Genomic DNA, 23,632 nt, shown 5'->3' on the forward strand with positions numbered 1-23,632 from the left:
CTTAAAAAATATAAATTTTAATGTGGCAACCCTGCACGCTATATGAAATTGAAAACCAGTTTTGCATCGTCATTTTTTTTCGATTATAGAGGTTTTAATATTGTTGTCATTCACCTCTTCGGGCCAGAAAAGTTTTCTGACCCTATGTGCGCGGGGTGGGAATCGAACCCAGGTGGGCAGCGTGAAAGGCATCGACTTACCCATAACGCTATACCCGTTCCCCTGCATCGTCATTTTAAATTTGAATGTTATGACACTCCTCGCCCTATAACTTCGGAACCGGAAGTCGGATCAGGATGAAATTGCATAGTATGTTTAAAGGCAATGAGAGCCTTGATTTGAATAATGAATCGTGAAAAACGGCTTAACCGTTGCTGAGAAATCGACGGGAGTTCCGTTTTTGGAGATTTTCTTCACTTTTATCGGTGCTTTCAGAAGCGGAAACCGGGGACTAGTAGTTTCAAAGTAGTTTTATAAATTCACTAACTAATAAGATCCGTCAATTAGATCAATTTAGCAGTAAGTTTTATAAAAATGTGCACCTCGTTTCGCCATCGTTAGTGAAAAAATACTCATGAAATTGAATATTTTCACTAATCGCACTGTAATACCGAAACCGGAAGTCGGATCTGTATAAACTTTTCGGGGACTTTTTAAAGAATTTCAATACCTTTCATTGGCTTCTTAGTTTGTGAAAATTGGTCAAGAAATTTCCGAGAAAATTGATTGCATATTTTTTCATGAATTTTAACATATTTCTTTTTAATTCCGGAACCAGAAGTCGAATCCAAATAAAATTGCATAAGGTCATAAAACCTTTTATTTGAATCTAAGTTTGTGAAAACCGGTTCAACCATCTTTGAGAAACGTGTGTGACTATTTTTTTCCTTTTTTGGTGCTTATCACTCTGTAATTCCGGAGCCTGAAGTCGCATCCATATGAAGCTCAGGAACTTTGTATGGAACCTGAAGACCTTTCATTTGAATTCAACTTCGTGAAAATCGGTTCAGCCATCTCTGAGAAAATTGAGTGACATTATTTGTCACACACACACACTTATACATACATACATACATACATACATACATACATACACATACACACACAGACATTTTGTGATCTCGACGAACTGAGTCGAATGGTATATGTTACTCCGTTCAACAGTCGGTTTTCACAGTGATTGCATAACCTTTCTATATCAGAAAGGCAAAACCGGACAAAACATTTGTTTCGGAAAATCTGGTTTTTACATTGAACGGTTTTTTTTTGTTCAGTTCTTGCAAAAAAAAACAGATGCTAAAAACAATTTGTGCATTTCAATATTCGTGCCTGGTTTTTCTCTCTCAAAGTTGTAGTTATAGCTGGTCTTCAATTTATTTATGATATACAGGTCATGTTAGTTGATGACCATAACTCATTTTTCATTTCATGACCATTTTTTCCAAGTAGTAAACATGATAGTTGTATTGTATTTCTTTACTCTTCGCTTAACTATTGTGCAATTGGAAAAGCGCATCTTGTTTCGATGATATGCTACAATTATCAAGCTTGGAAAACATCATACTAAGTTTTCTAAGTTTCACCGCATTAATATTTGATAAGTGAAAAACGATAAAATTTAGAATTAGAAAGTCGTATGTCTACACCGACTGCTGTTGAATTATATCAGGATCCGATCTCTGGTTCTGGAGTTACAGGGTTAAATGTTTTTGGAGGTTTCTTCATGATAACGTTAGTTTAGAGAATTATATCCAGAAAAAAAAATTTGAATTTCATTATGAGAAAAAATCTCTCAAACAAATCTAAAAAATAAAGAATATATTATTAAGTTACAGTGAACCATTTCGCAAACATTTTTTTTCTTGCACATTTCTTCAATCTCGGACCAGTCTACTGTGGTCTACATAAATAAAACGTTTCACGAAATACGAACATGCTTGTAAGCATATTATTGTTTCGACGAGGACTAAACAAACAGTAGGAGGAGCATAACATCCCTCTGTTTCATACTTCTGAACGTTACCCTTGACGACAGCATAAAAACGAGCAACGCGCAGCATTGCTAGTCGACTCCTGCTTTTTGCTCATTTTCTTTACTCTTCGCGCTTCTGTTTATCTGATGGTCTAGAATTTCAATATTGCTGTTTCCTGCCAAAGCTCGTTTCTACTCTTTCCGTCTCACTCTCAACATTACCATCGTTAGGACCTCTTTCTGCACACAATCAAGCTACATACACAAAGGAAAACACAACTTAATATTGTTGACAATTCCATTCGACTAGCACTAACCGAATAATGGTGCGTTCAGCTGGGATTGGGTGGTCAGAAGTTCCAGGAATGAGGGAGAGAAAGGTGGAAACTTATGAATGAAGGAACTTTTTGAAGCCGTTCAGTTCAATTCCAAAATTGAGAAGACTCAGATGTAGGCATAAAATTCGTGAAAAGTGTCTAGGTGGAAGAAATTTGATGTGATGATCACATATTAAAGAAAAAATAATTTTTTGCTCATGTAAACAGTGTATCAAAATCATATTTTGTATATTTGATCTCGAAAATTGCGTATGGATACCGCAGTATTGTCATCGTTGGCTGATTTGGATTCCAACTCAGAAGGATCAGATGCCGTCAACACGTCCTTGAACCATTTTGGAACAAATCTCTATATACCGCAAAATAGTGAGTATAATGTATTGCAGTTATTCAACGAACACGCGAGATGTTGAAATGTGTTGATCGACTATCCATCAAATATAAGTGTTTCAGACGATAAAATGTTCAGTTGATATGAAATGAATATTCAAATGTGAATTCTAACAGCAATTTCGGTATCGTAGTATTACTCTAAATCTTCAAATAAGGATTATGTATATTAAACTTTTTTATATGGAATCTTTTAATGAAATATAATTTAGTGTTTGAATACAGTGACCATTTATATAGGAAACCTCACATCAACTGTCGAATGCAGAAATCGAATTGGGGCAACTTAGTTTGAAAAACCCGTTTTATTATTTCTGAATGCAAAACCGGATAAAAAACATTGAATGCAAAAACCGGATAAATATTTCCGGCTGTTCCGAAACAAATGTTTCCGGTTTTTGCAGTCAACGTTTTTTTTTGTTCGATTCTTGCTAAACAGATGTTTTTAAAATATTTTTGCATTGTAAATTACGGGTCCGAGTTTTGCTCTCATTGTTTTTAACCGATTTTATTATTCAAAAATTCATAAACATGTTTGATTGAATTAATGAAAATTATACTTTCATATATCCATGCTTCAGTATGCCCCTTACTAAAGGATTACATGCATAAAATTATCAATAGTCTGTGGATATGTTTGCATGAGTTATTCACTTACAATTTTTATTTCTATGCCCTAAAATGGTACGATTGGTAGGCTTCATTACGCGAAGTCGAATAGATAGAAATCCATATTGACATTGTACGAGTCCAATGCCAGGTTTAACTTAAGTTATGCACTGACAATTTTAGTCAATGAATATAAGTTTGGGTTCACCAATCGCTTGGAATTATGGATTTTTTAACTTTCGGAAATCTTATGATAGATAGTAAGCAGATGTGGAATATAAACCACACAAAGAATGAAATTTCAAAAAGTTTGTTTGGTCGGTCGCATCGAAATTTCATGTTTCTTAATGTATTTAAAATTCATTCAGCAATACCATGTTGGCGGAGTAATATTAATAAAACCAGCAAATAACATTAACATGTATGTTGTGATTATCAATGATAATGATAAGAAAAACATGTTCAATCATAAAGCATGTCATGCAGCTGATTAATTTACCCTGTTTAACTTGAATATCATACACAGAAGTAACAGCCCGGGTAGAAGTAATCACTGCAAACCAATTATCAATACCAAACATCTCAATGGTAGAAAATTACATTATTTAGTTTGAAATAAGAGTTAAAATATAAAAAATCATTTCAAAGTCTGCATGAAAAAATATCAACAAAATATAAAATTCTACCATTGTAACTTCAAAGCAAGAGCAAAACATTTATAGAAGACGAATTTTTCAGTAATTTGATTTTCTAGCTTTGAGAATAGTATATCATAAGAATTTCTCTTATCTGATTCTGATGCAGTTTATTCAATTGTATTCCATTTGAAAAAGGAACCACTGGATCAATTGTACTTAATGAAATTGGTATGCCTCATCAATTACGAAATAAGATATAATAACAAATCTTGATGCTAAATAGATTTTGTCTAATCTGTCAAGAAGATTCCTTCGATTGAATATCAAGAAAATAAGAAGTATTACTATGACAGCACAGGAACATCTTTCTTTTCCTCTTCTTCTTTTCTGGTTGGCGTCACCTCACTTGAGATGACGCCGATTTGATGGCACAGCGACTAAGGCGATATTGGCAGTTAATTATCGTTTATAGTCCAATAGACTTTCTTTTCACTGGACTACAAGCGAAAATCTCGCTGTGTGGCTGCGTTGAATCGTCAAAGTACGGATGAAAATCCTTTCTTTCTTGCGAAATACTCCAATTTCCTCCGGACTAACACGATGCAACGTACACACCCGTTGAGAGTTTCGCCGGAAGTCGCACAGGAACATCAAGACAAGATATGATGGTAATATTCGTTATTATTTTGATTTTTGTTGACTATTCACATCTACTCAGGAGAAGTGCAAGTTTTGCTAGGGCAATTTAAACGCGCCTTTCAAACGCAGCGCCTGCTGTGTGCTAAAACTGCTGCTTCAAACGCAGCGCCTGCTCTGTGCCCCTGTTACTTCCATAAATGTCAATGTCATGTCAAAAAGCGTTTTATTGAGTTTCATCTAAATAGTGCATCATCATAAACATCATCATCAGTGTTAACCAGCTGGAAGTAAAACAAAGTCTTTTGTCGCTCTAATCACTATATGGTGTGAAATATTTTTCTAAACTAATTTTGCATGGAGCATTGCTATTGCGTAGAGAATGGTGTTAAATTAACAATATCAATGTGATTACGATCCAAACTTTTTATTTTCATGAAATTTTCATCTAGCATTTATTTCTCTTAATCAAGTATTAATTTTATTGCGAATGTTGTTTCATTGCGAAATCGAACACGGGATGCATCAAACGAGAATATATGTTAAAACTTCGTAAACCGTAACGTAACGAAACCGGTCTTATTGACACGCGTAACCCTTAGTTATAAATTCCTGTAGGATTACTGTTATTACTAATTTCACACCCTTCAGCGGGGGATCAACGATTTCAGACGTAGATCATGTCATGTCTTATCTTGATCATATGTGATTTTCCTCCACCAAGATCAAAGCTGATCGAATCATCCAATGATTGAACTTACATGAATCAAGAATCATTTTAGCTCAAAATCACTACCGATTTTGTGTGACGGAAGATCCGTACCGATTTTGATCGATGTGATCACTGATCACTGATCAGAAGTGATCTTTATTGGGAAAGATCACAAGCGATCTCAATTTGATGTGGTTTTGAACTTTATTTTCTCAGCCTTGTGCGCTAGACCAAGGAAATATTATTTCTTAGCTAAAGAAATAATTTATATGTGCACCCCTAGGAGAATTAAAACAGATCATATAAATGTTTCATCAATTCCAATCAAATACTTTTGTTAAATTATAAAATTACTATTAATAAAATAATTTCGATGGTTTTGTAGTTTCAGAGATATTTTTTAATCTAATGACAGCATGTAATAAATCGATTTTTCCCTCATATTTGTATGGTGTGTTATGTATTGTTATGTGTTGTATTGAGTATGTATTGAGATGAATTTTATTTATTTTGAATTCGTGACATGTGACAAAGGGGAGGTGGGGGGTCTTTGCTGCTGTGACAATTTGTGACAAAGGGGGGATGGGGAGTCAAAAATTGCCAAAAAAACGTGACGTCTTTCATGGACAGCCCCTAATAAGAGCGTCAGCAAAACCGTAAGTCAGAGATCTTAAATAAATAAATAAATAAAGTTTCCTTAATATATCAGCGACTGGATTTTTTAAAAGTTCTGCTAGTAAACCACCTTGAGAACACCCACATACACTTAGCTTTCTAATTTCTGCTTAGCGTAGCGATGAGAAAAGAGGTTACCATTGAGTGTATCCAATTTGTGATACTTAAAGGTATGCCATTACCACGGGCTGCTTCCAGAATTGAATGATGTGGAACATATCTTTACTTTTTATATAAAGGTGCAAATCAGAAACTGAAAGAAAAATACACGTAGCAATGTGGTCAGGTTTTAAACACTTACCGCGCAGTCTATTTTGTATCAATTATTAATATTATTTCATCATTTGATTGGAAATATGTCTAAGTTTCGATTTGAATTTATCAAGCCACGTATTTTCAATTATAAATTTTGATTAGTAGCGAGCAGTGTCCTGTTTTGTCTGCTAAACATCTCTGGCATACCGGATTTTCCTGCCATAGAAGACGGTTTTGAAGGAGTAAGCGATATATCAAAGGGAAAGCATCACTCTTATTGGTCGATCGATGCAAAAGCGAAGCTGTTGGAAGAACGCGAATCGATAAATAGAAGCGAAATTATAGCTAACGTTTCAGCTGAAGGAATACCTTTAATCACACCAGTAGAGAAGGCAAATGCGCTAGGCCAGCAGTTTGTGTGTTCTCACAATTTAGGACTCAACATTGTTAGTCCATATGAAAGAGCCGTTGCAGATAGCGTAGCTGAGGTTGACCAATCAGACAGCTTGGTTCCTGCGGAAAGTAGAGTCACTGCGAATGAGATGATGGCTATTGTGAAAAAATCCAAAAATATGAAGGCCCCCGGTTTCGACAACACATTCAACATTGAGCTGAAACATTTGAGTATTCGCTCATTTGTCTTCTTAGCTAAACTTTTTAACAGGTGCTGGGAGCTTGGTTACTTCCCGTCAAAGTGGAAGTTAGCTAAAGTTATCTCAGTTTTGAAACCGGGGAAAGATCCTTCCTTTTCCAAGAGCTATCGGCCCATCAGCTTACTCTCTGCCCTATCCAAGCTGTTTGAAAAGTCAATACAAAGGCGAATTCTTGCTTTCGCAGATGAACAGGATATATTACTGGAAGAACAGTTTGGGTTCCGGAAAGGAAGATCCACCATCCACCAACTCACAAGGGTTAACAAAGTCATCCAGCAAAACAAATCAGTGTCCAAAACGACTGTCATGGCAATATTGGATATTGAAAAGGCATTCGATAATGTGTGGCACGATGGCCTGGTGTTTAAACTGCATAGGTATAATTTTCCCATGTATCTTATTAAAATTATCAAAAATTATCTTGCAGATAGAGCATTCCAGGTTTTTCAGAATAATGCACTTTCAGAAAGATTTACTATTCCTGCTGGTGTACCCCAAGGAAGTATCCTAGGTCCCCTTTTATATAACATTTTTACTTCAGACATCCCACCTCTTCGGAGTGGTGGTGTTCTGTTACAATTTGCTTATGATACTGCCATTGTTTACAAAGATAGTGTCATTAATGCGCTGAAGAATAAACTACAGACAGGTCTGGACGCTTTAACTGAATATTTTACAAGCTGGAAAATTGTGATCAATGCAGCAAAAACTCAGGTCATCTTGTTTCCACATTCAAGATCTTCAAAACTTGTTCCATCAGACAAATGCCGAATACGATTCGATGAAAAAAATCATCATTTTCGCGAATTTTTTCCAGAATTATCATTCAACAAAATGAGTTCCAATGTTTTGCATGATAAAAAGCATCATTCGAACAACATTTTGTAATTTTTTCGTGGAAAAATTTGGAGAAATAAGTCGGTGAAGAGATATTTTTGAGAACGCTTCTTAAAAACTGTATCTCAGCGCAGACTAATCAGAAGTGAGCAAATGAACGCAGCACAGTTAGAGTGGAAGTTTTTCTAGACCCCAACGTTTCTGTTTGATTTTTTTTTTCAATTTTTTAAAATTGAAAATAATTTTTTCACGAAAACATCCGCCATTTTTTAGCTGTAAAACCTGACCAAAGTAACAAACAAGAAAACGAAAACGTTGGGGTCTGGTTTTTTATATGTAGAAAGTTTGTGCAAAATTTGAAAAAAATTGGTGCAGTAGTTTTTGAATGACGAGGGACACGGACCTACTTTCGAGAAAAACGCGTTTAAAGTTTTTTGTCTATAAAATCAATGGAAACAAATAATTACTCCAGGGAGCCCGTAGGGTCTAACATTTTCAAAAAAAAATATGTTTTTTTTCTGTTAATAATTTATTATAATGAAACATTTCAAGAATGTTTTGTCAAGTTTGGAAGCCAATCGAAGGAGAAATCTTGGGCCTGTGCGCCGAGATCTTGCTTCTTCGTAGAATGAGATAGCCATAGATAAAGGTCCATAGCTTCTAGAGTTTCGTTTAAATAGGCTTGAAAATTTCACAGAAAATTCTTGAAATGTTTCACTATAGGAAAATATAATGAAAACAATAAATGATTTTTCTAAAGTGTTAGACCCTACGCGCCTACGAGCCGATACGAACGCCTCCAAACCATCCATGCGTCGGTGGTTCCAAGCTCTTCTGCATAGTTTCCTTAGTCTAGCAAGTTCAGCATTCCACCAAGGAGTTCCTCAAGTATCTCGCACAATTCGAAATGGACAAGTCTCTTCATATGCTGCCATTATGAGTGAGTTTGTCTTATCGACAGTATTTTCCAAGTCCATTAGGATGTCAACTGTTGATTGACACCCGTAAAATATAGTCGACAAGCCCTCTTCATAGAGGTCACAGTTGGTAGATTCGAGATTAAGATATGTGACAACTTCAAATTAAACGTAAAAATGTACTTATGATGAACACAAAAGAGTACTTATGATTAGATTACGAAGCTCAACGGGAATGATCCAATTAACCAACTCATGCCAAATTCTATCAGAGCAGAGAGCTACGTTCAAAACTTCCAGATCTCGCACAATTTTGGACCATTAGCTCCATTGACTATGGATTGGTTTGTACTGCTCATGAATTCCAAAGCCTCTCATATTAATATATGAACTGCCCCAAATGATATGGTCGATTAAAAGTGATGAACCACTTCTGCAGCAGTATGATACAACGTTTTTGAACTTGGTGAAGGTTTGCTATGCGACAAATACGCCGAACAATAGACATATTTCCTGTCTATGCCATCAATAGTCAGTCTAATTGTGACAGCAAAAAATATCCCGAGTTGTGAGCTCAGATAAGAGAGATACATCTAGAGTAGGGGCGAATTGGCAGCCTTGAGCACCCAGTGTTTGAACAAAAAGTATTGAAGCAACTTATTTAAAATTGTTATTATAACTGAAGTGAGTAATTTCTATATCTCCCATTCAAATTTCATCAAACATATTTGATTACTTCAAAAGTAAAACTAAAGTTAATTGTAGAAACCAATTTCGTTTCAAATTTTTTTTTTCATTTTCACTTGCATGATATTATACATTATAATTTACAATATAACTTCTAGGTAAAATATAAATTTGTGGGCAAGTTTCGCAATTATTAAACAGTATTTTTCAAAGTTTTATCAATTGAAATAATTATAAATTCAAGGATGATAGTTGTGTTTTTATGAATAAACTAGCTGACCCGTCGAACTTCGTCTCTCCCAAAAATGATTTGTTCGAATTTATATTTTCGGACAGCAGAATTGTCAAACGACTAAGTAGTTAACGTTTATCTCCATTATTTTTCTGATTACTTAACCTACAATCAAGGAAATTCGACACTCATTCGCTTTAGTTCAAAAAAGCAATATCAGCAAAAATTAATGTGAAAATGTGAAATACATCTGTTAAGAAAAAAATGAGCAAATGCACAGATTGTCATCCCATCCTTTGTGTCAATAAACAATCTAATGGATAAAATATCTTCCTAACCAGAATTTTGTATTGATAACTTATTTGAATTTTGTATTGATAAACTGTATTGATAAAAACACATGCATACAAAGCATTCTGAACAGTCCGTTTTAAGGAATTACTCATACTTGAATGTTCGCCCGACGCAACAGAATAAACTTTGAAGCAGTTCCTTGTACAGTTTTAAGCAGATGATGAAGCAGAACTTGTTCTGTATATTCAAGTTGCCAAAAAGTGCCACGCTTACTTTAGGGCACTAATAAAGTGGATATTGTTCAGGTATTGATCTTACCCATTTGAACATTCTTCTCGCGCTTCTACAGAACAATCTTTTCAATTACTGATTTGTTAAACTCGCACTCACAATGACCAATATTATTCATCTAACTCCATTACACACAATCCATCAACTGGTAAACGATATCAGAACTTCTGCCTACAGCGGTTTTCTAGAGCAGTCATATGCATTCCGTTATTGAGTCATTTGGCATATATGTAGATTACAGATTACAAAAGGATCTTTTAAACAAAATTTCACAATGAAGGTAAGACGGTATACTAAAATGCTAGAGCCCGGAAGTTTTTGATACCTTTCATTTACAATTATAAAAAAAATATCAAGAGGCTGCCAACTCTCACCTCTTGTTTCGCAAGTATGCCTGCTCGAGGAGTTTCGAGAAATTTACCTTCTTGTTGAAGGAAACGAAGCTTTCCTTTTGAAAATATAATTCATAACTAAAGCTTTTCCTTTTGTAGAGGTCTGGATAAGTTCATAGTTTCTGTATTTTTATGCTGGAAATGTATTTATGCTACTTTAAACATTATCAATCATTCCATCTTCAGCACTTATCATATAACAACCGGAGAGAAGAATCATTCATTAATTCGGCATTCAACAATTATATGATTATGATTGCAAGCGGAAGCTCTACAACAAAGTTTTTGTTGTATTATTACATACTTGCTTGACGATGAGATATGAGTAATTAAATTTTTCATCCAAATCCCATTTTTCAAAGTGTTTTCAGAGCGTGTTTGACAAACAGTAATTAAAACCAATATCTTATTCAATCCTAACATTAGCATCATAATTCTAGATAGTGTCTTACAATTTATTGCCAATTTTCAAAATTCAATTCAGAAATTGAAAGTTTAATGTCCTCAAGATCGTATCTTGTAAACAACCCTGTAATTTTTGTTACTCACATTTCAACACAAATTTTCTCCTTAATACTGTGTTTAAACAGTGAATACTATTCAGTTAGAGAATATATCATATAAATGGCGTCGAATTGAAATTTTACATTGTCTGCAAAGTGATGCGATCTAGGGGAGCGGGTCATTGCGCCGAAAGCCATTTCACCGAAAGTCGGAAGCGGCGGCCTCTTGCATACAAACCTGTAACCGCCTCGTTTGCCCGGTCTACTCAAAGCTAGGTTTCTTTGCTTTAGTTAGGTCCGAACGAGCGGTAGCGAGGTCGGACAGCACACGAATCAAATCGATGTGGCGAAGCCGCATTAAATATTTTTTATTTAGTAAATGGAAAATACCACATACATTTGCTTGGTAGATACCTATGGAATTACTTTGGTGATTAGTAGTCAACAAGTTTCTTTGGGAACTCCGTTCTGAGGTTCATGAATCAATCTTTATTCAAGAAGTACAATTGTAGGTCAACAAAACGGGCGTCACGTTATTATCTTTAATTTGTCTTTATTTTAAATCGATTCCCATTACGATTTTAAGACATTTGTAGGAATCGGCGAAATGACCCTTTCGGCGAAATGGCTTTCGGCGAAATGACATTCGGCGAAGTGGCCCATTTGGCGAAATGACATTCGGCGAAATGACCCTTTCGGCGAAATGACCCTTTCGGCGAAACGGCTTTCGGCGAAATGGCTTTCGGCGACATGACCCTGATCCGCGATCTAGTTCGATGCATCGAAAGAGACCAAATCCAATAGTTGATTTCATTGAGAAACGGTTCCACAGCTCACACCCTTTGTTCTATCAAATCTATTAATCACTTAGAGAAAATATACTTATATTAATACAAATACCTACATTCTATCTAACGGTTTTAATAGATGGTATGAGTAATACAAACGGTTACTCCAAATCAATACGATAAGATAATTTATCAAATCTATTAAAGTGCAACTTGACTTAAATGAATTTTTTTACGACATGTTTTGTTCTGCAATTAGTAAGCTATTAACATTCAACGCGTCATATTTTTTTAGGTTTCCGAGAAACAGGAAATGCAATAAAAACGTTGTTTTTCTCTGATAAACTTCAAGAGTTCACTGACAAGGAATATGAACGAAAATATAGTGAAAACGTGTACCACATCAAAGTCCAAACCCAACCAGATGTAGGATATTATACAGGTACGTTCAAAATCGCCATTGTCGTGTTACCTAATGTTGTTCGTTTAAAAAAATTCAACCTACAATTTCTATGCTATCCATGCTTATAATTAGTGTATAAAATATTTTCCACCAGGAAAATTGTCATCTGATTTACATCCATCAGTGCGAGAAACCGAAAATAATGCTGCATTTCTTCAAAATGTGCAATGCCCAACAAATAATAACGATCTCGAGCGCAAATGTTTAAGCTTCAGCGGAGATCAGATACAGTGTATGTGCGAAGCATTACAGCAACAAGGTGACATAGACAAGCTTGCTTCTTTCCTATGGAGTATTCCTCAGAACGAAACGATCGTCACCAATGAAAGTTTGCTTCGAGCAAGATGTATGGTGGCGTACCATCAGGAATCGTTTCGTGAGCTATATGCCTTACTAGAATCACATTTATATTCACCGAAACATCACTCGGCTCTACAAGATTTATGGTTTAAAGCTCATTACCGAGAAGCGGAAAAGATCCGAGGAAAACCTCTGTGCGCTGTGGATAAGTACAGATTGCGCAAAAAATATCCTTTGCCAAAAACAATCTGGGACGGTGAAGAAACAGTATATTGCTTTAAAGAAAAAAGTCGTAATGCCCTCAGAGACTGTTATACAAGGAATCGATACCCAACTCCAGATGAAAAGAAAACACTTGCGAAGAAAACAGGACTCACGCTGACACAAGTGTCCAACTGGTTTAAAAACAGAAGACAGCGAGATAGAACACCACAAGCAAGGCCGTAAGTATTTTAGTGTTATTTACAACACGTGTTTTTAATAAGTTTGTGAATCCAAGCGTATCTTCTATTCCTTGTTACACAAAATGCATCTATGAAGCTGTGAATAGTTATGTAAAACTTGATTCAACGTATGTATAGCGAATGTGTTTAACTTGAACATTTGTGTGTGTCTTAGAGCAGCTCTACCACAGTTGATGTGTTTTATATTGAAACAAAATCAAATATCATCAACAGAAAAGTAATTGATTTTTCACTGCCAGTTCTTTGTCAAGTTCACATTGCCTACGGTATATGATTCAAAGTACAAATTCCACCAGATGGTATAATAATCACAGACTAATTGACATTTCGTCAAAAGAAGAATTAGAATTTACAATTTTTTCTACACTCTTAGAAAAAATTAAATTTACGCTTGACGTACTTTCAATGATGCCGTAATTTATTCGGTGATGACACAATATTAAATCTTCTAACATGTAAAAATAAATTTTGCGTCTGCATCGATGTAAGCTTGAGCTCAATAAACTGTGAAGTGAATGATATGACTTACCTTTACATGCTTTGAATTGCGAACGTAAGTGATTCGCGACGTACCTTTTATGTGCATCTATGAAGATGTAACACACAGTTAAAAAAAATGTTGTGGTTTTACATATTATAGGATGCACGCGTCTCCATTCACGCAATTTTACATGCAAGAAAATGGGTTATTGACTGAGTCACGGGAGTACATATCACTCTAACGAATAGTGTTTGTACATGCAATGAATGGGGTTACACATAAAAAAATAAATGAATATTTCAGATGACATAATTCTACAAACAATACAAACAATTCAAATTCATAACGATTTAGCTTGTCAAATGACGCAATATTTCATTCCTACAGAATTTTACAGGTTTCGAGGCTACCAAGTGCCGCTGTATGGATTTATATGTAGCAATTATTCATTAAGCAGATATGTGCTTCTGTGGCTCATTTTATTGAGTGATTTGTAATATAATGTTCCTCGGTTCAAGTCGCGCTGATGCTATCGATCTTTTGTTTTTTTTTTATTTCATTCGATTTCAAGCCATGTACTTTTCAATTCTGACAATTTTATAAGTTCTTGAATATAAATTTGTGTGAAATACGACGCTCCATTTTTGTCCATTTTATAATATGTAAAATCACAAGATTTTTTCGAGCTATGCATATAATAGTTCTGTATGCAACAAATTGGCTGTGAATCCAGTTGAAACGTAATAGATTTTTATATTCTAGATGAATCACTTGAAATAGAAAAAAAAATTTTTTTATTCAAAAATTCAGTATCCAGAGGTACGATTCCAACCTGAAACGTTTTTTGATGCGAGAGGGGATATAATTCTACCTAGAAAGCTACTCGATTGAGCAATACTTCTAACATGTTCAGATTGTGCATCTAATATTCATTTATACCTCTCGATTGTATGCACAAAAATCCCGGTTGTTTAAAATAACAAATCGATGAATGTCTTGACATAACCACACGAAAGAAATCCCTACTCACATCCAGCCCCCTGCAGTAATGACAACTTTGATCATATCGAAAGAAGCGGACTTTTCTAAACAAAAAAGTCTACTAAAGGCACAAACAAAAGAAACGCATGTTTTGATATAATCCAACTAGATATAGAGAACTTAGGTGTTTTCGGAAATGTTGTAGACCATTAACCTTTTGAAATCGATCGCTTTCGAAATAAGAAGCGTTGTTTATTGGAAACTCCAAAATGTAGTTCTTGCACAATAACTCTTTTCAAATAAATTGTTCGAATACATCTACTAGGTGAAGATTTTATATACAAAAAGTTTGTTAACACATTAGCGAACAAATACTACTTTTTTAAGTATCAATATCTCGAAAATGTAGAAATATGAAGAAAATTTTTTTAACTGCTTTTGGAAGTTTGATCATACCCAAAATGCTCTATGCGAAAAAATACAGGATTGTGTATGAGAAACGATAGATCACGAGGGCATCAAACAAGCAATTTTCAATTTCATCAAGAGGTTCTAAGGATCATTGTAATAGGCCCGCTAATTGAGGATTCTAATACTTTCCAGGCATTACTTACCTTACCTAACTGCTATAGGCCTGGGGTGTCTTTTGCTGTATCAAGCATACGTCTCCACATAACTCGGTCCATGGCAATAATGAACAAGATACAAGAAAGTCCATCACCTTGCCGCAGCCCTCTCCGAGATTCGAAGGGACTCGAGAGCGTCCCAGATACTCGGACGTAGCACATCACTCTATCCATCGTTGCTTTGACCAATCGCGTCAGTTTATCCGGGAAACCGTATTCGTGCATTATCTGCCATAACTGTTCTCGATCGATTGTATCGTATGCCGCTTTGAAGTCAATGAATAGGTGATGCGTGGGGACGTTGTATTCACAACACTTCTCGAGTGCTTGTCTCATCGCGAATATGTGATACGTAGTGGCGCGGGCTCCAGTAAATCCCGCTTGGTACGGCCATACGAATTCCTTTCCAGGCATTTCGATGTATAAATAGAAAATATTCATTATAACATGTGCATATAAGAAAAGTATAAAGCCTTTTTCAAGTCATTCAGGGGTTTTGGTTACACGTAACCGATTTCTTCTAAGTGCACATGATTGTTTTTATTATTTTTTGGTACACATATGATTGAAAATAATTCAATAAGGAACAACAATCCCAAAAACGGACGCTTGCCACTCAGAAAAAAACCACAACAATCTATGCTTGCAACTTCAAATCATTTTGTACATTTTTTTTCCGGCAGTATGGCCGGAGGATGACTTTTATCTATCAAAGAACGCTCGCTAGCAACTCTTCACACTATTTAATCAGTGCCATCAAAGAGAGACGGATATCATCTCAGCAACAAAACACCGTCATGGTTCATATAACATAGAATGGACACCAGTGCGAAAGCGAATTCCTCTCGATGACCTGTCTGAGAATCAAAGGTTAGCTCGCTGCTGTTGGGATTCTCTCTGAAGCAACAAACGGTCGCTTATTCTTGTTTTGTGATCCGATTCTATACGGACAGTGGATAATTGCGATAGAATCATTTTACTATTGCCGCTTATTCTAACTATGTGCATATAACCTTTGTATAAGTTGTATCTATGAAAATAGCTGTGACTGCTCCAGACCAGGGTTTTGAAATATTGTATATTGTGACCTAGTATGAGAATCAAGTCGAATTATCTGCGATAATTATCAACTTGCGATTCTCTCTTGGTAAATTCCTCACCGCACCGATCATTGCCGGACTGTATATATTTTGTTAAGGGCTGTGAAATACTCAGAGTATGAAGTGGAGTGAATTCTCTCACGGTTCATGCATTGAGCGACAGCGAGTTCTTGTAGCATCTTCTACCAGATTGAAAATATTGTATACAATGTAGAGAAATATCGAACCACTTTCTGCCAAATTATCGGCAATAACAAACACTGATGATGGCACAACGAATCTAACATAATATGGTCATTGCCAGTGCTTCGGCCATGGGACAATAAATTGTTATATGGACATATACTGTTTAAAGTATGTCGCTTGCAAGCACATCTGTTCAATGAACGATACCATCAGATGAATTATCATGCTGTGATTGTGACGAAAACCATAAAACCAATTATTAACAAAGTTCTGTCAGACCAACAATTTTAAATTTTCATGTAATAGAATTGAATTTAAAATCGTTAGATGTATTAGATGTGTGTATTAGAAGATTTCGCCAAACCGTTCGGCTGCCACGACTTGCTCTTTTAAAACAGCAATTTTTTCTAATGTATCTTTTAGTCAATAAACAATATTTACGATTTCGATGCGTTGATGGGCAAATAAATAAAATGATAGCAGTTAAAATGCACAATATATTGATCTGTTTTTTTCCTAATAGGATTTTAAATGCTCGTAGAGTAATCAGAAAGTACTAGTTCTTCATGATAAACTCTCCGCTGGTTTTAAACCAGTTTTATTACCAATAGCTCAACTAATTTATCTATATGAGAAATTTTTCGACAATTGATCTGATTCTAGCAGATCAATCAATAACTTTCAGGGTTTCAAATTAAGCAATGATTAGCTCAATTAGTTATACATTCTACCAGCTTAGAACTAATCGGCTAGAATACTATCGAATATAAACCCTGAAATTGTTTTGGGAAAAAAAGATAAGGCCGTATATAATTTAAATCATTACCTTATTAAAATTCCAGCATAAATCTACCATGTAATTGACGCTTACTGACAGAACCAGACTTTTATTGCGTATCACAATGAACAGACATACGTTCATCAATCTGCAAAATATTTCTCGCGTTCATGAAGTATTTCCAGGAGATATACGTATTTAGAAGTATCCAGATTTTGTCACGAACGAGCCTAAAAATAACTTAAAATGTCAATGTTCAAATCCGACTTGACCATCCAAAAAGTTGTCATCTTGGATTTGAAAATAACTTAAAACATTACTCGTTTTACCCGTTCCGAAAATGTTAATATTCATCCACTTCGGAAGTCTACTCATCGAACCCTTACTCTGTTAGTACAGCATCAAAAACGAACAAGATGTGCAGCAAACGAAAACATGACTGAGCAAAAACTATAGTGAAAAGTAAGGTATTTTCAATGCCAAAAAGTACCCTTAGATTCTCCACGTAGCACTATTTTTTCCATTATCTATGCCGAACCCATTATCTATAGCTCTGATGGAGAAGCAAAACATTATTAAAACAAGTTCGATTCAAAACTGCTTAAAGCTGTAATTTTTTAAAGAACAAAATTTCATACACCCGATTCAGTTTTGGCACTCAATTTTTCAGCCAGGTTTGTTTTTACACGGTTTTGACCATTCTTTACAGAATTGCTGTAAAAACCCTATTTTCGAACGTACTCTCGGAGACCCATAATGTTATGTACCATTCGTTTCAGCTCGATGAGATCGAAAAATATCTTTGTGCACCATTATAAGATTTTTCTAAACGCTCAAATTTCTCGGAGATTTTCACAAGTTTAATCTCTGGTTCCGGAGATATAGTGGTACAAGTGACATTACCGACGAAGCGCACTTCTTTCATCGGCTCAGTTTTTTCGATTATAACTCAACGAATTTCGACGAAATTTTTTACGCACAATATATGTGATTGATATCTACATCAATGTCAACGTTCTTGTGATCCTACTATGGAATAGTTGAGGAGCTTTAAAAGAAAATTAAACATAGATTCACTGAACAAATTATTCCGTTTTCTAAATTTTTCTAAGATTCTATACAAGTCCTCAGAAACCAGTTTCAACTCTCAAAAAGGAACTCAAATACTTCCTGTAAACGGTGAATAAGATCAAAGTCGACAACTCTTCCAATCTTGCGAGTCCTATTGACATCTCACAGAAATATAAGCATAACACAAATATTGTCTCAAGATGACATTACTGAGACAAATTATGATGAAACTTAAAAACATGAAGGCTCCTAAAAATGTTCAATAGTTTTATTAAATGTTTCCCTATGTTACCTTGAGATTTTATCATAAATTTTGCAGGTGTGTTGAAAACTTATTCAAAAATTTTATAAAATCCAACAGAAGCATCCAAATTATCCTTATTTTTCAAAATGAGCTTTCATTATGCTGTTATTGATAACAACTAAAAAACTCTGATGCTTCCTGTTTGATTTGAAACTGCCTGCAAGCCTCTAAAAATCGTTGGACGAGACATGGGCTGTGGGCCCAATTTAAAATGGACAATAATGGCGTTTTTCATTGAGAAACACTGGTGGCGTGGATTGCTCTGGTTTTGCACTTTCGAGCAGAAATGGCAAGGAAACACCGTCAAAATGTTGCATTTCTACTCGAAAGTGCAAAATCAGAGCAATCCACGCCACCAGTGTTTTTCAATGAAAAACGGCATAAGTTATTTCAACGCTTGTACTGAACATTTCGCTCAAACGCAAACTTGGGTATTGTCTCGTACTTTTCAATTGTTGAAAAAAATGGTACAAGTGACATTACCGACGAAGCGCGCTTCTTTCATCGGCTTAGTTTTTTCGAATATAACTCAACGAATTTCGACGAAATTCTTTACGCACAATATATGTGATTGTTTTTTCCTGCATTTGTTAGTATTACTCCAGTTGATCGTTATTGTTTTAAGTTTGTTATTATTGATAATTTCACCCATTTCAGCCTACTTTAATCTGTATTATTCTTTAATGTTTCAAATTTTGCAGGGATATGCTGGTTCCTGTACTTCCAGTTACTTCGGCTCAAATGGATGGAAGCTACCAAAGATTGTTCAATGTTTCCAACTACGGTGGTCATGCTTATCATGCAAGTGATATGTATGCGACTCAGTGAACAAGATTGTCGCGTGCTTGTACAGTGTATAATGTTATGGAGCTAAAACAAAAGAGTGTAAAACTGCGCTAGCTGATGCATACCTTTCCTTCCTGATCTATAAGAATTTACGGGTTAAGCGTCGCGAAAAGATAAGTTGTGATAAATTGTCATTTGGATTCATCAGCTATTACCTCTGCCAATGTACATACTAAATATATTAAGAAATGAAATAAATTGTATCGCAAACAATGGTTGCATATTTTATAAATCTTTTACCGCGATACAGTTGAAATCGATTAGATAGATAATATTATGTAACTAGATTTTTGAATACGAATTAAGCATGTTATTCTCCAGTCTCTTACTTGAAAAGAATTGTATAGAAAAAATTTATTTGTGGGCCCTCAACGTTTTTCTTAAATTGTTTTTTTTATATATATTTTGATTGTAGAGCTTTAACCTTGAAGCCATTTGACCAGAAATATTTTCTGACCCAAAGTGCGGGGATGTTGGGAATCGAACTTAGGCGAGTTGCGTGGAAGGCATCGATCTACCGATCACACTATACCCATCCCCCTTTTGAATTGTTCACAAACTAACTTCATTCACTTTATTAGCTGTGTTTTGACGACGGGTGTTTTTACAAAAATAAACAAACCGAGTTTCTTTTTTCTTCGTTGAAGGTTTCTAAACCGAGTTCCTCGCCACTGGAAATGATAAAATTACACTCAGATATTTCTTAACCCTCATCTCATCAAATAATGATTGGAAAATATACGATAATATCTAGCACTGTTTTTGAGAAGGGATTTTCCCGCTGTTGTGTTAATTCTTACGAATGCAAAATCCACAAATTCGGTGAAAAGTTTTAAAGGAATATCAATTTTTAAAAGGTGTGGTATCTCACCCGTATGTATCCAATTCGTTCATTTGTTTCTAAAAAATTTTTCTTGTGCTGAGGGTTTGGCAACTTCTTTTCAGTATGGAAGTTAGCTAAAGTTATCCCTGTACTGAAATCGGTGGAAGGATCTTTCTTTTCCAAGAGCTATAGGCGTACATTCAATTCCCTCCAAACTGTTTGAAAAATAAATTTTTGCATTCAATGATAAGAAGGATGTATTCCTGGAAGAACAGATAGAATTCCTCAATAGAAGATCCAACAACTCACAAGGGTTAACAACGTCATCCAGTGAAACAAATCGGTATCCAAAACGTCCGCCATCGCGATTTTGGATATTGAGAAGGCATACAAAAATGTGTGAAACGATGGGATAGTGTTCAAGTGGTTATACATGAAGTTGAAGGGGAAAAGTGGGCTGTGACTAAATAATTTATTTAAGCAGTTTATACAAATTTTATTTGAAAAAGTGAAACGCAATTCGTTAGAACTACTATCGAGAAAAAAAAGTAGCAGGAAAAAAAACTGTCAGAATTATGGCCATTTCTAGAAAGCATCTTTTTGGTATTTTTTGTAGATTTTGCGATGAACACTCTCCAAGGCAAACCACTTAACTCATTAACCTGTTCTAATCCATCTAGTGGTGTAATATTCTCATAAATATTACTGTGGTATTAGAAAAAACATTCCGATGAATCTTGTTAGGGCGTAATGTAGCTTAATCTATAAATTGAAACAGATTTTAGCAAAATTTTGCTTTATCACTCTAAATGATAATTTTAATTTTTAAGCGCACTTTACCTTATATTTCCGGAACCGAAAGTTGCATTCTGATGAAATTCAATTGAACTGTTGTAAACAATTTTAACAATTGAAATAAATTCTCAAGCTCTAAATATTGAAATGCCGAATTAGATCGACAACACGACATTTTACTAATTGCTCAGTAATCCCCATGCTTTTTTTCGAATTTCGTTGAAGTACTATTCTGATTAGTCCCGGGTTTGCGGTTCAGGGCCCTGGTCCTACAAGCTAGTTGTCGTATATTCGAGTCTCGATCTGGAAGGATTCTTAGTGTCAACAGAATCATAGTACTAGTACTAGCCATGCAATGACTCTGTACGTTATGAATCGGCTGCGAAGTCTGTTTAAACACAAGCCAAATTCCACAAAAGGAATGTAATGCCAGGACTTTGTTTTGAAGTACTATTCTGATACCTTGGTAAAGCGAGTGGTTTCACCGAAGTTCGACAAAATATTACACTGAACTTGTCAGTAAAGAACACATATACCGAGATCAGCAGATCCGTTTGCAGTGATTCCGAACAGTAAGTTGGCTTTTACTGAAACTCAATGAGACACTTACCATCTAATGTCTCTTGTAGGTTTACCAAAGCACCTCGTCGCCATTGCTCGTGGAGCAGCAGAACATATAAATTGAATGAAAGAAAAAGATTTTTATATATCGTGAAAAGATAAGTGAAACTATCTACTTTTGTGATATTCAGTTCAAACAATAATAAAGAAAAATCCTTTTTATTTTCGAATAATGATGACTCGGCAATTCATATTTCAATCCTGATCGTTTCTGCCAAGCTAACAGCAAAATCACTACTGATAAGTTCGGCAATAATTGACAGTTATCCTAAATTTGTTGGATTTCCGAGATTCTCAATAATTATATATTTTGCCAAGACGATTACCAAGCACTCTACTGTGCAAATATCGGCATTTTCTACCGAGGTTCAGCAATCGTTTTTTAGTGTGTATCACCTTTCATTTAAATCTAACCCACTGAGAAAGCGGTTGGATCTTATTGGGTGTTAAGCGTTTGTTGAACGACATATAGAACAAAATACTCGTACAGATTTTTGGAACGCTTTGTTGTTGTTTTTTCATCATAAAAATAGTTTGAAAAGTGGGCATTCTCGTCATATAATATTATTAGTGTTTCCTCCAAGAGTTCAGTCGTTTTCCAAATCTCGTATCCAGATATTGGGCCGTATGAATGAAATGTAGTAAAGTCTGTTGTTTGTAGTATCTTCTCAAAAACAAAGTTCACAGAGTATAACGTAATTTGGTTTAAAAAAAAACAAGTTCGAACATGTAGTTATGCTACTTTCGAATTTAAGCATTTACTGTATGCCGTTTCGCCACGGAGCCGGAAAAGCTGGAATAAATATGCACAAAACGAGAAACGTACTTACTGCTGCAACGTACTTACTTACTTCACTTTATCAACAAACACACGAGTAGCAACCTCTAGAGCTACCTACCGAAAAATTCAAGTAAACACTACAGTTTGTAGCATGTTCGAAAGTTGTTGCCCTCTTAGAAAAAACGTTCAACGGTGGTCCTTCATTGGTCCAATACGTTGGATCATTGGTCCAATGAAAGTCCAATCAATCGTTCAACGAGAGGCCAACACGGGACCTTCGTTTGCCGATTTTGAAACAAACCGTTGAACCGAATGCCATTTTTTATTGTTCAACAAACCCGGCAGACAGAGGTCCATTGTTGAGCCATTTTTAATATGAGGAATTGGAACCCCGTTGGACTAGTTTTACTGCAGAATTTCTGAAGTTTTTTCCACTTATTTGTTTAAACTAACACTACATACCTGCACAATACTTCTACTTATTTTATTTATTTATTTATTTATTTACTAATATACATAATCAACAGACAAAATATGGTCCTAATGATTATTTCTAAGTATATTTAAAAAACTAGTTTTAATTCGACTGCGCGGGACATGGAAATCGAAACCCGTCGAAACAGCATTGAAAGAACGTTGCAATCCAATGATGGCGCCATTGATTCCATAATTAGTGCGGCGTAAAGGCATTCTGAGGAGGTTGTTGTTGCGAAGAGCTCGTGCGCGAACATTTATGTTTATTTGACAAAGAAGTGCTGAACAATCGACATTGATCAACAAAACGTCGGCGATTAGCAATGCACGGGACAGATCACGTCGCACCTTCAGTGTATCGAGTCCGATAAGCAGTCCGCGGCTTTCATAACTCGGCAACTGATGAGGATTATTCCATGGTAACTGGCGAAGAGCGAAACGAACAAATCTGCGCTGTATTGATTCGATTCTGATATTCCCATTATGGTAAAGCGGGTTCCATACCGCCGAACAACATTCGAGCGTTGAACGTACAAGCGAGCAGTAGAGAGACTTCAAACAGTAGATATCTGTGAAGTGCTTAGCAGTTCTCATTACAAATCCCAGGCAACGTTAAGCTTTTGCAACAATGTACGAGATATGTTGCTTGTAGTTCAGTTGTTCGTCAAGAAAAACCCCAAGGTCCTTGGCACATGTGACTCTATCTATCGTAGATCCTC

The 23,632-nt window shown here is 35.4% G+C and overlaps 1 protein-coding gene across 1 annotated transcript; it reads left to right on the top strand.

Moving 5' to 3' along the window:
- Positions 1–2,316: 2,316 nt before the first annotated feature.
- LOC131436894 (homeobox protein six1b) lies at positions 2,317–21,616 on the top strand. Its single transcript, XM_058605868.1, has 4 exons — positions 2,317–2,676; positions 12,115–12,261; positions 12,377–13,025; positions 19,275–21,616. Exons 1-4 carry the CDS (start codon positions 2,562–2,564, stop codon positions 19,399–19,401), a joined length of 1,038 nt encoding a protein of 345 aa, XP_058461851.1. The 5' UTR covers positions 2,317–2,561; the 3' UTR covers positions 19,402–21,616.
- The last annotated feature ends 2,016 nt before the right edge of the window (positions 21,617–23,632 follow it).

The sequence above is a fragment of the Malaya genurostris genome, chromosome 3 (genome assembly GCF_030247185.1).
Source record: "Malaya genurostris strain Urasoe2022 chromosome 3, Malgen_1.1, whole genome shotgun sequence".
NCBI classification, from domain to species: domain Eukaryota; kingdom Metazoa; phylum Arthropoda; class Insecta; order Diptera; family Culicidae; genus Malaya; species Malaya genurostris.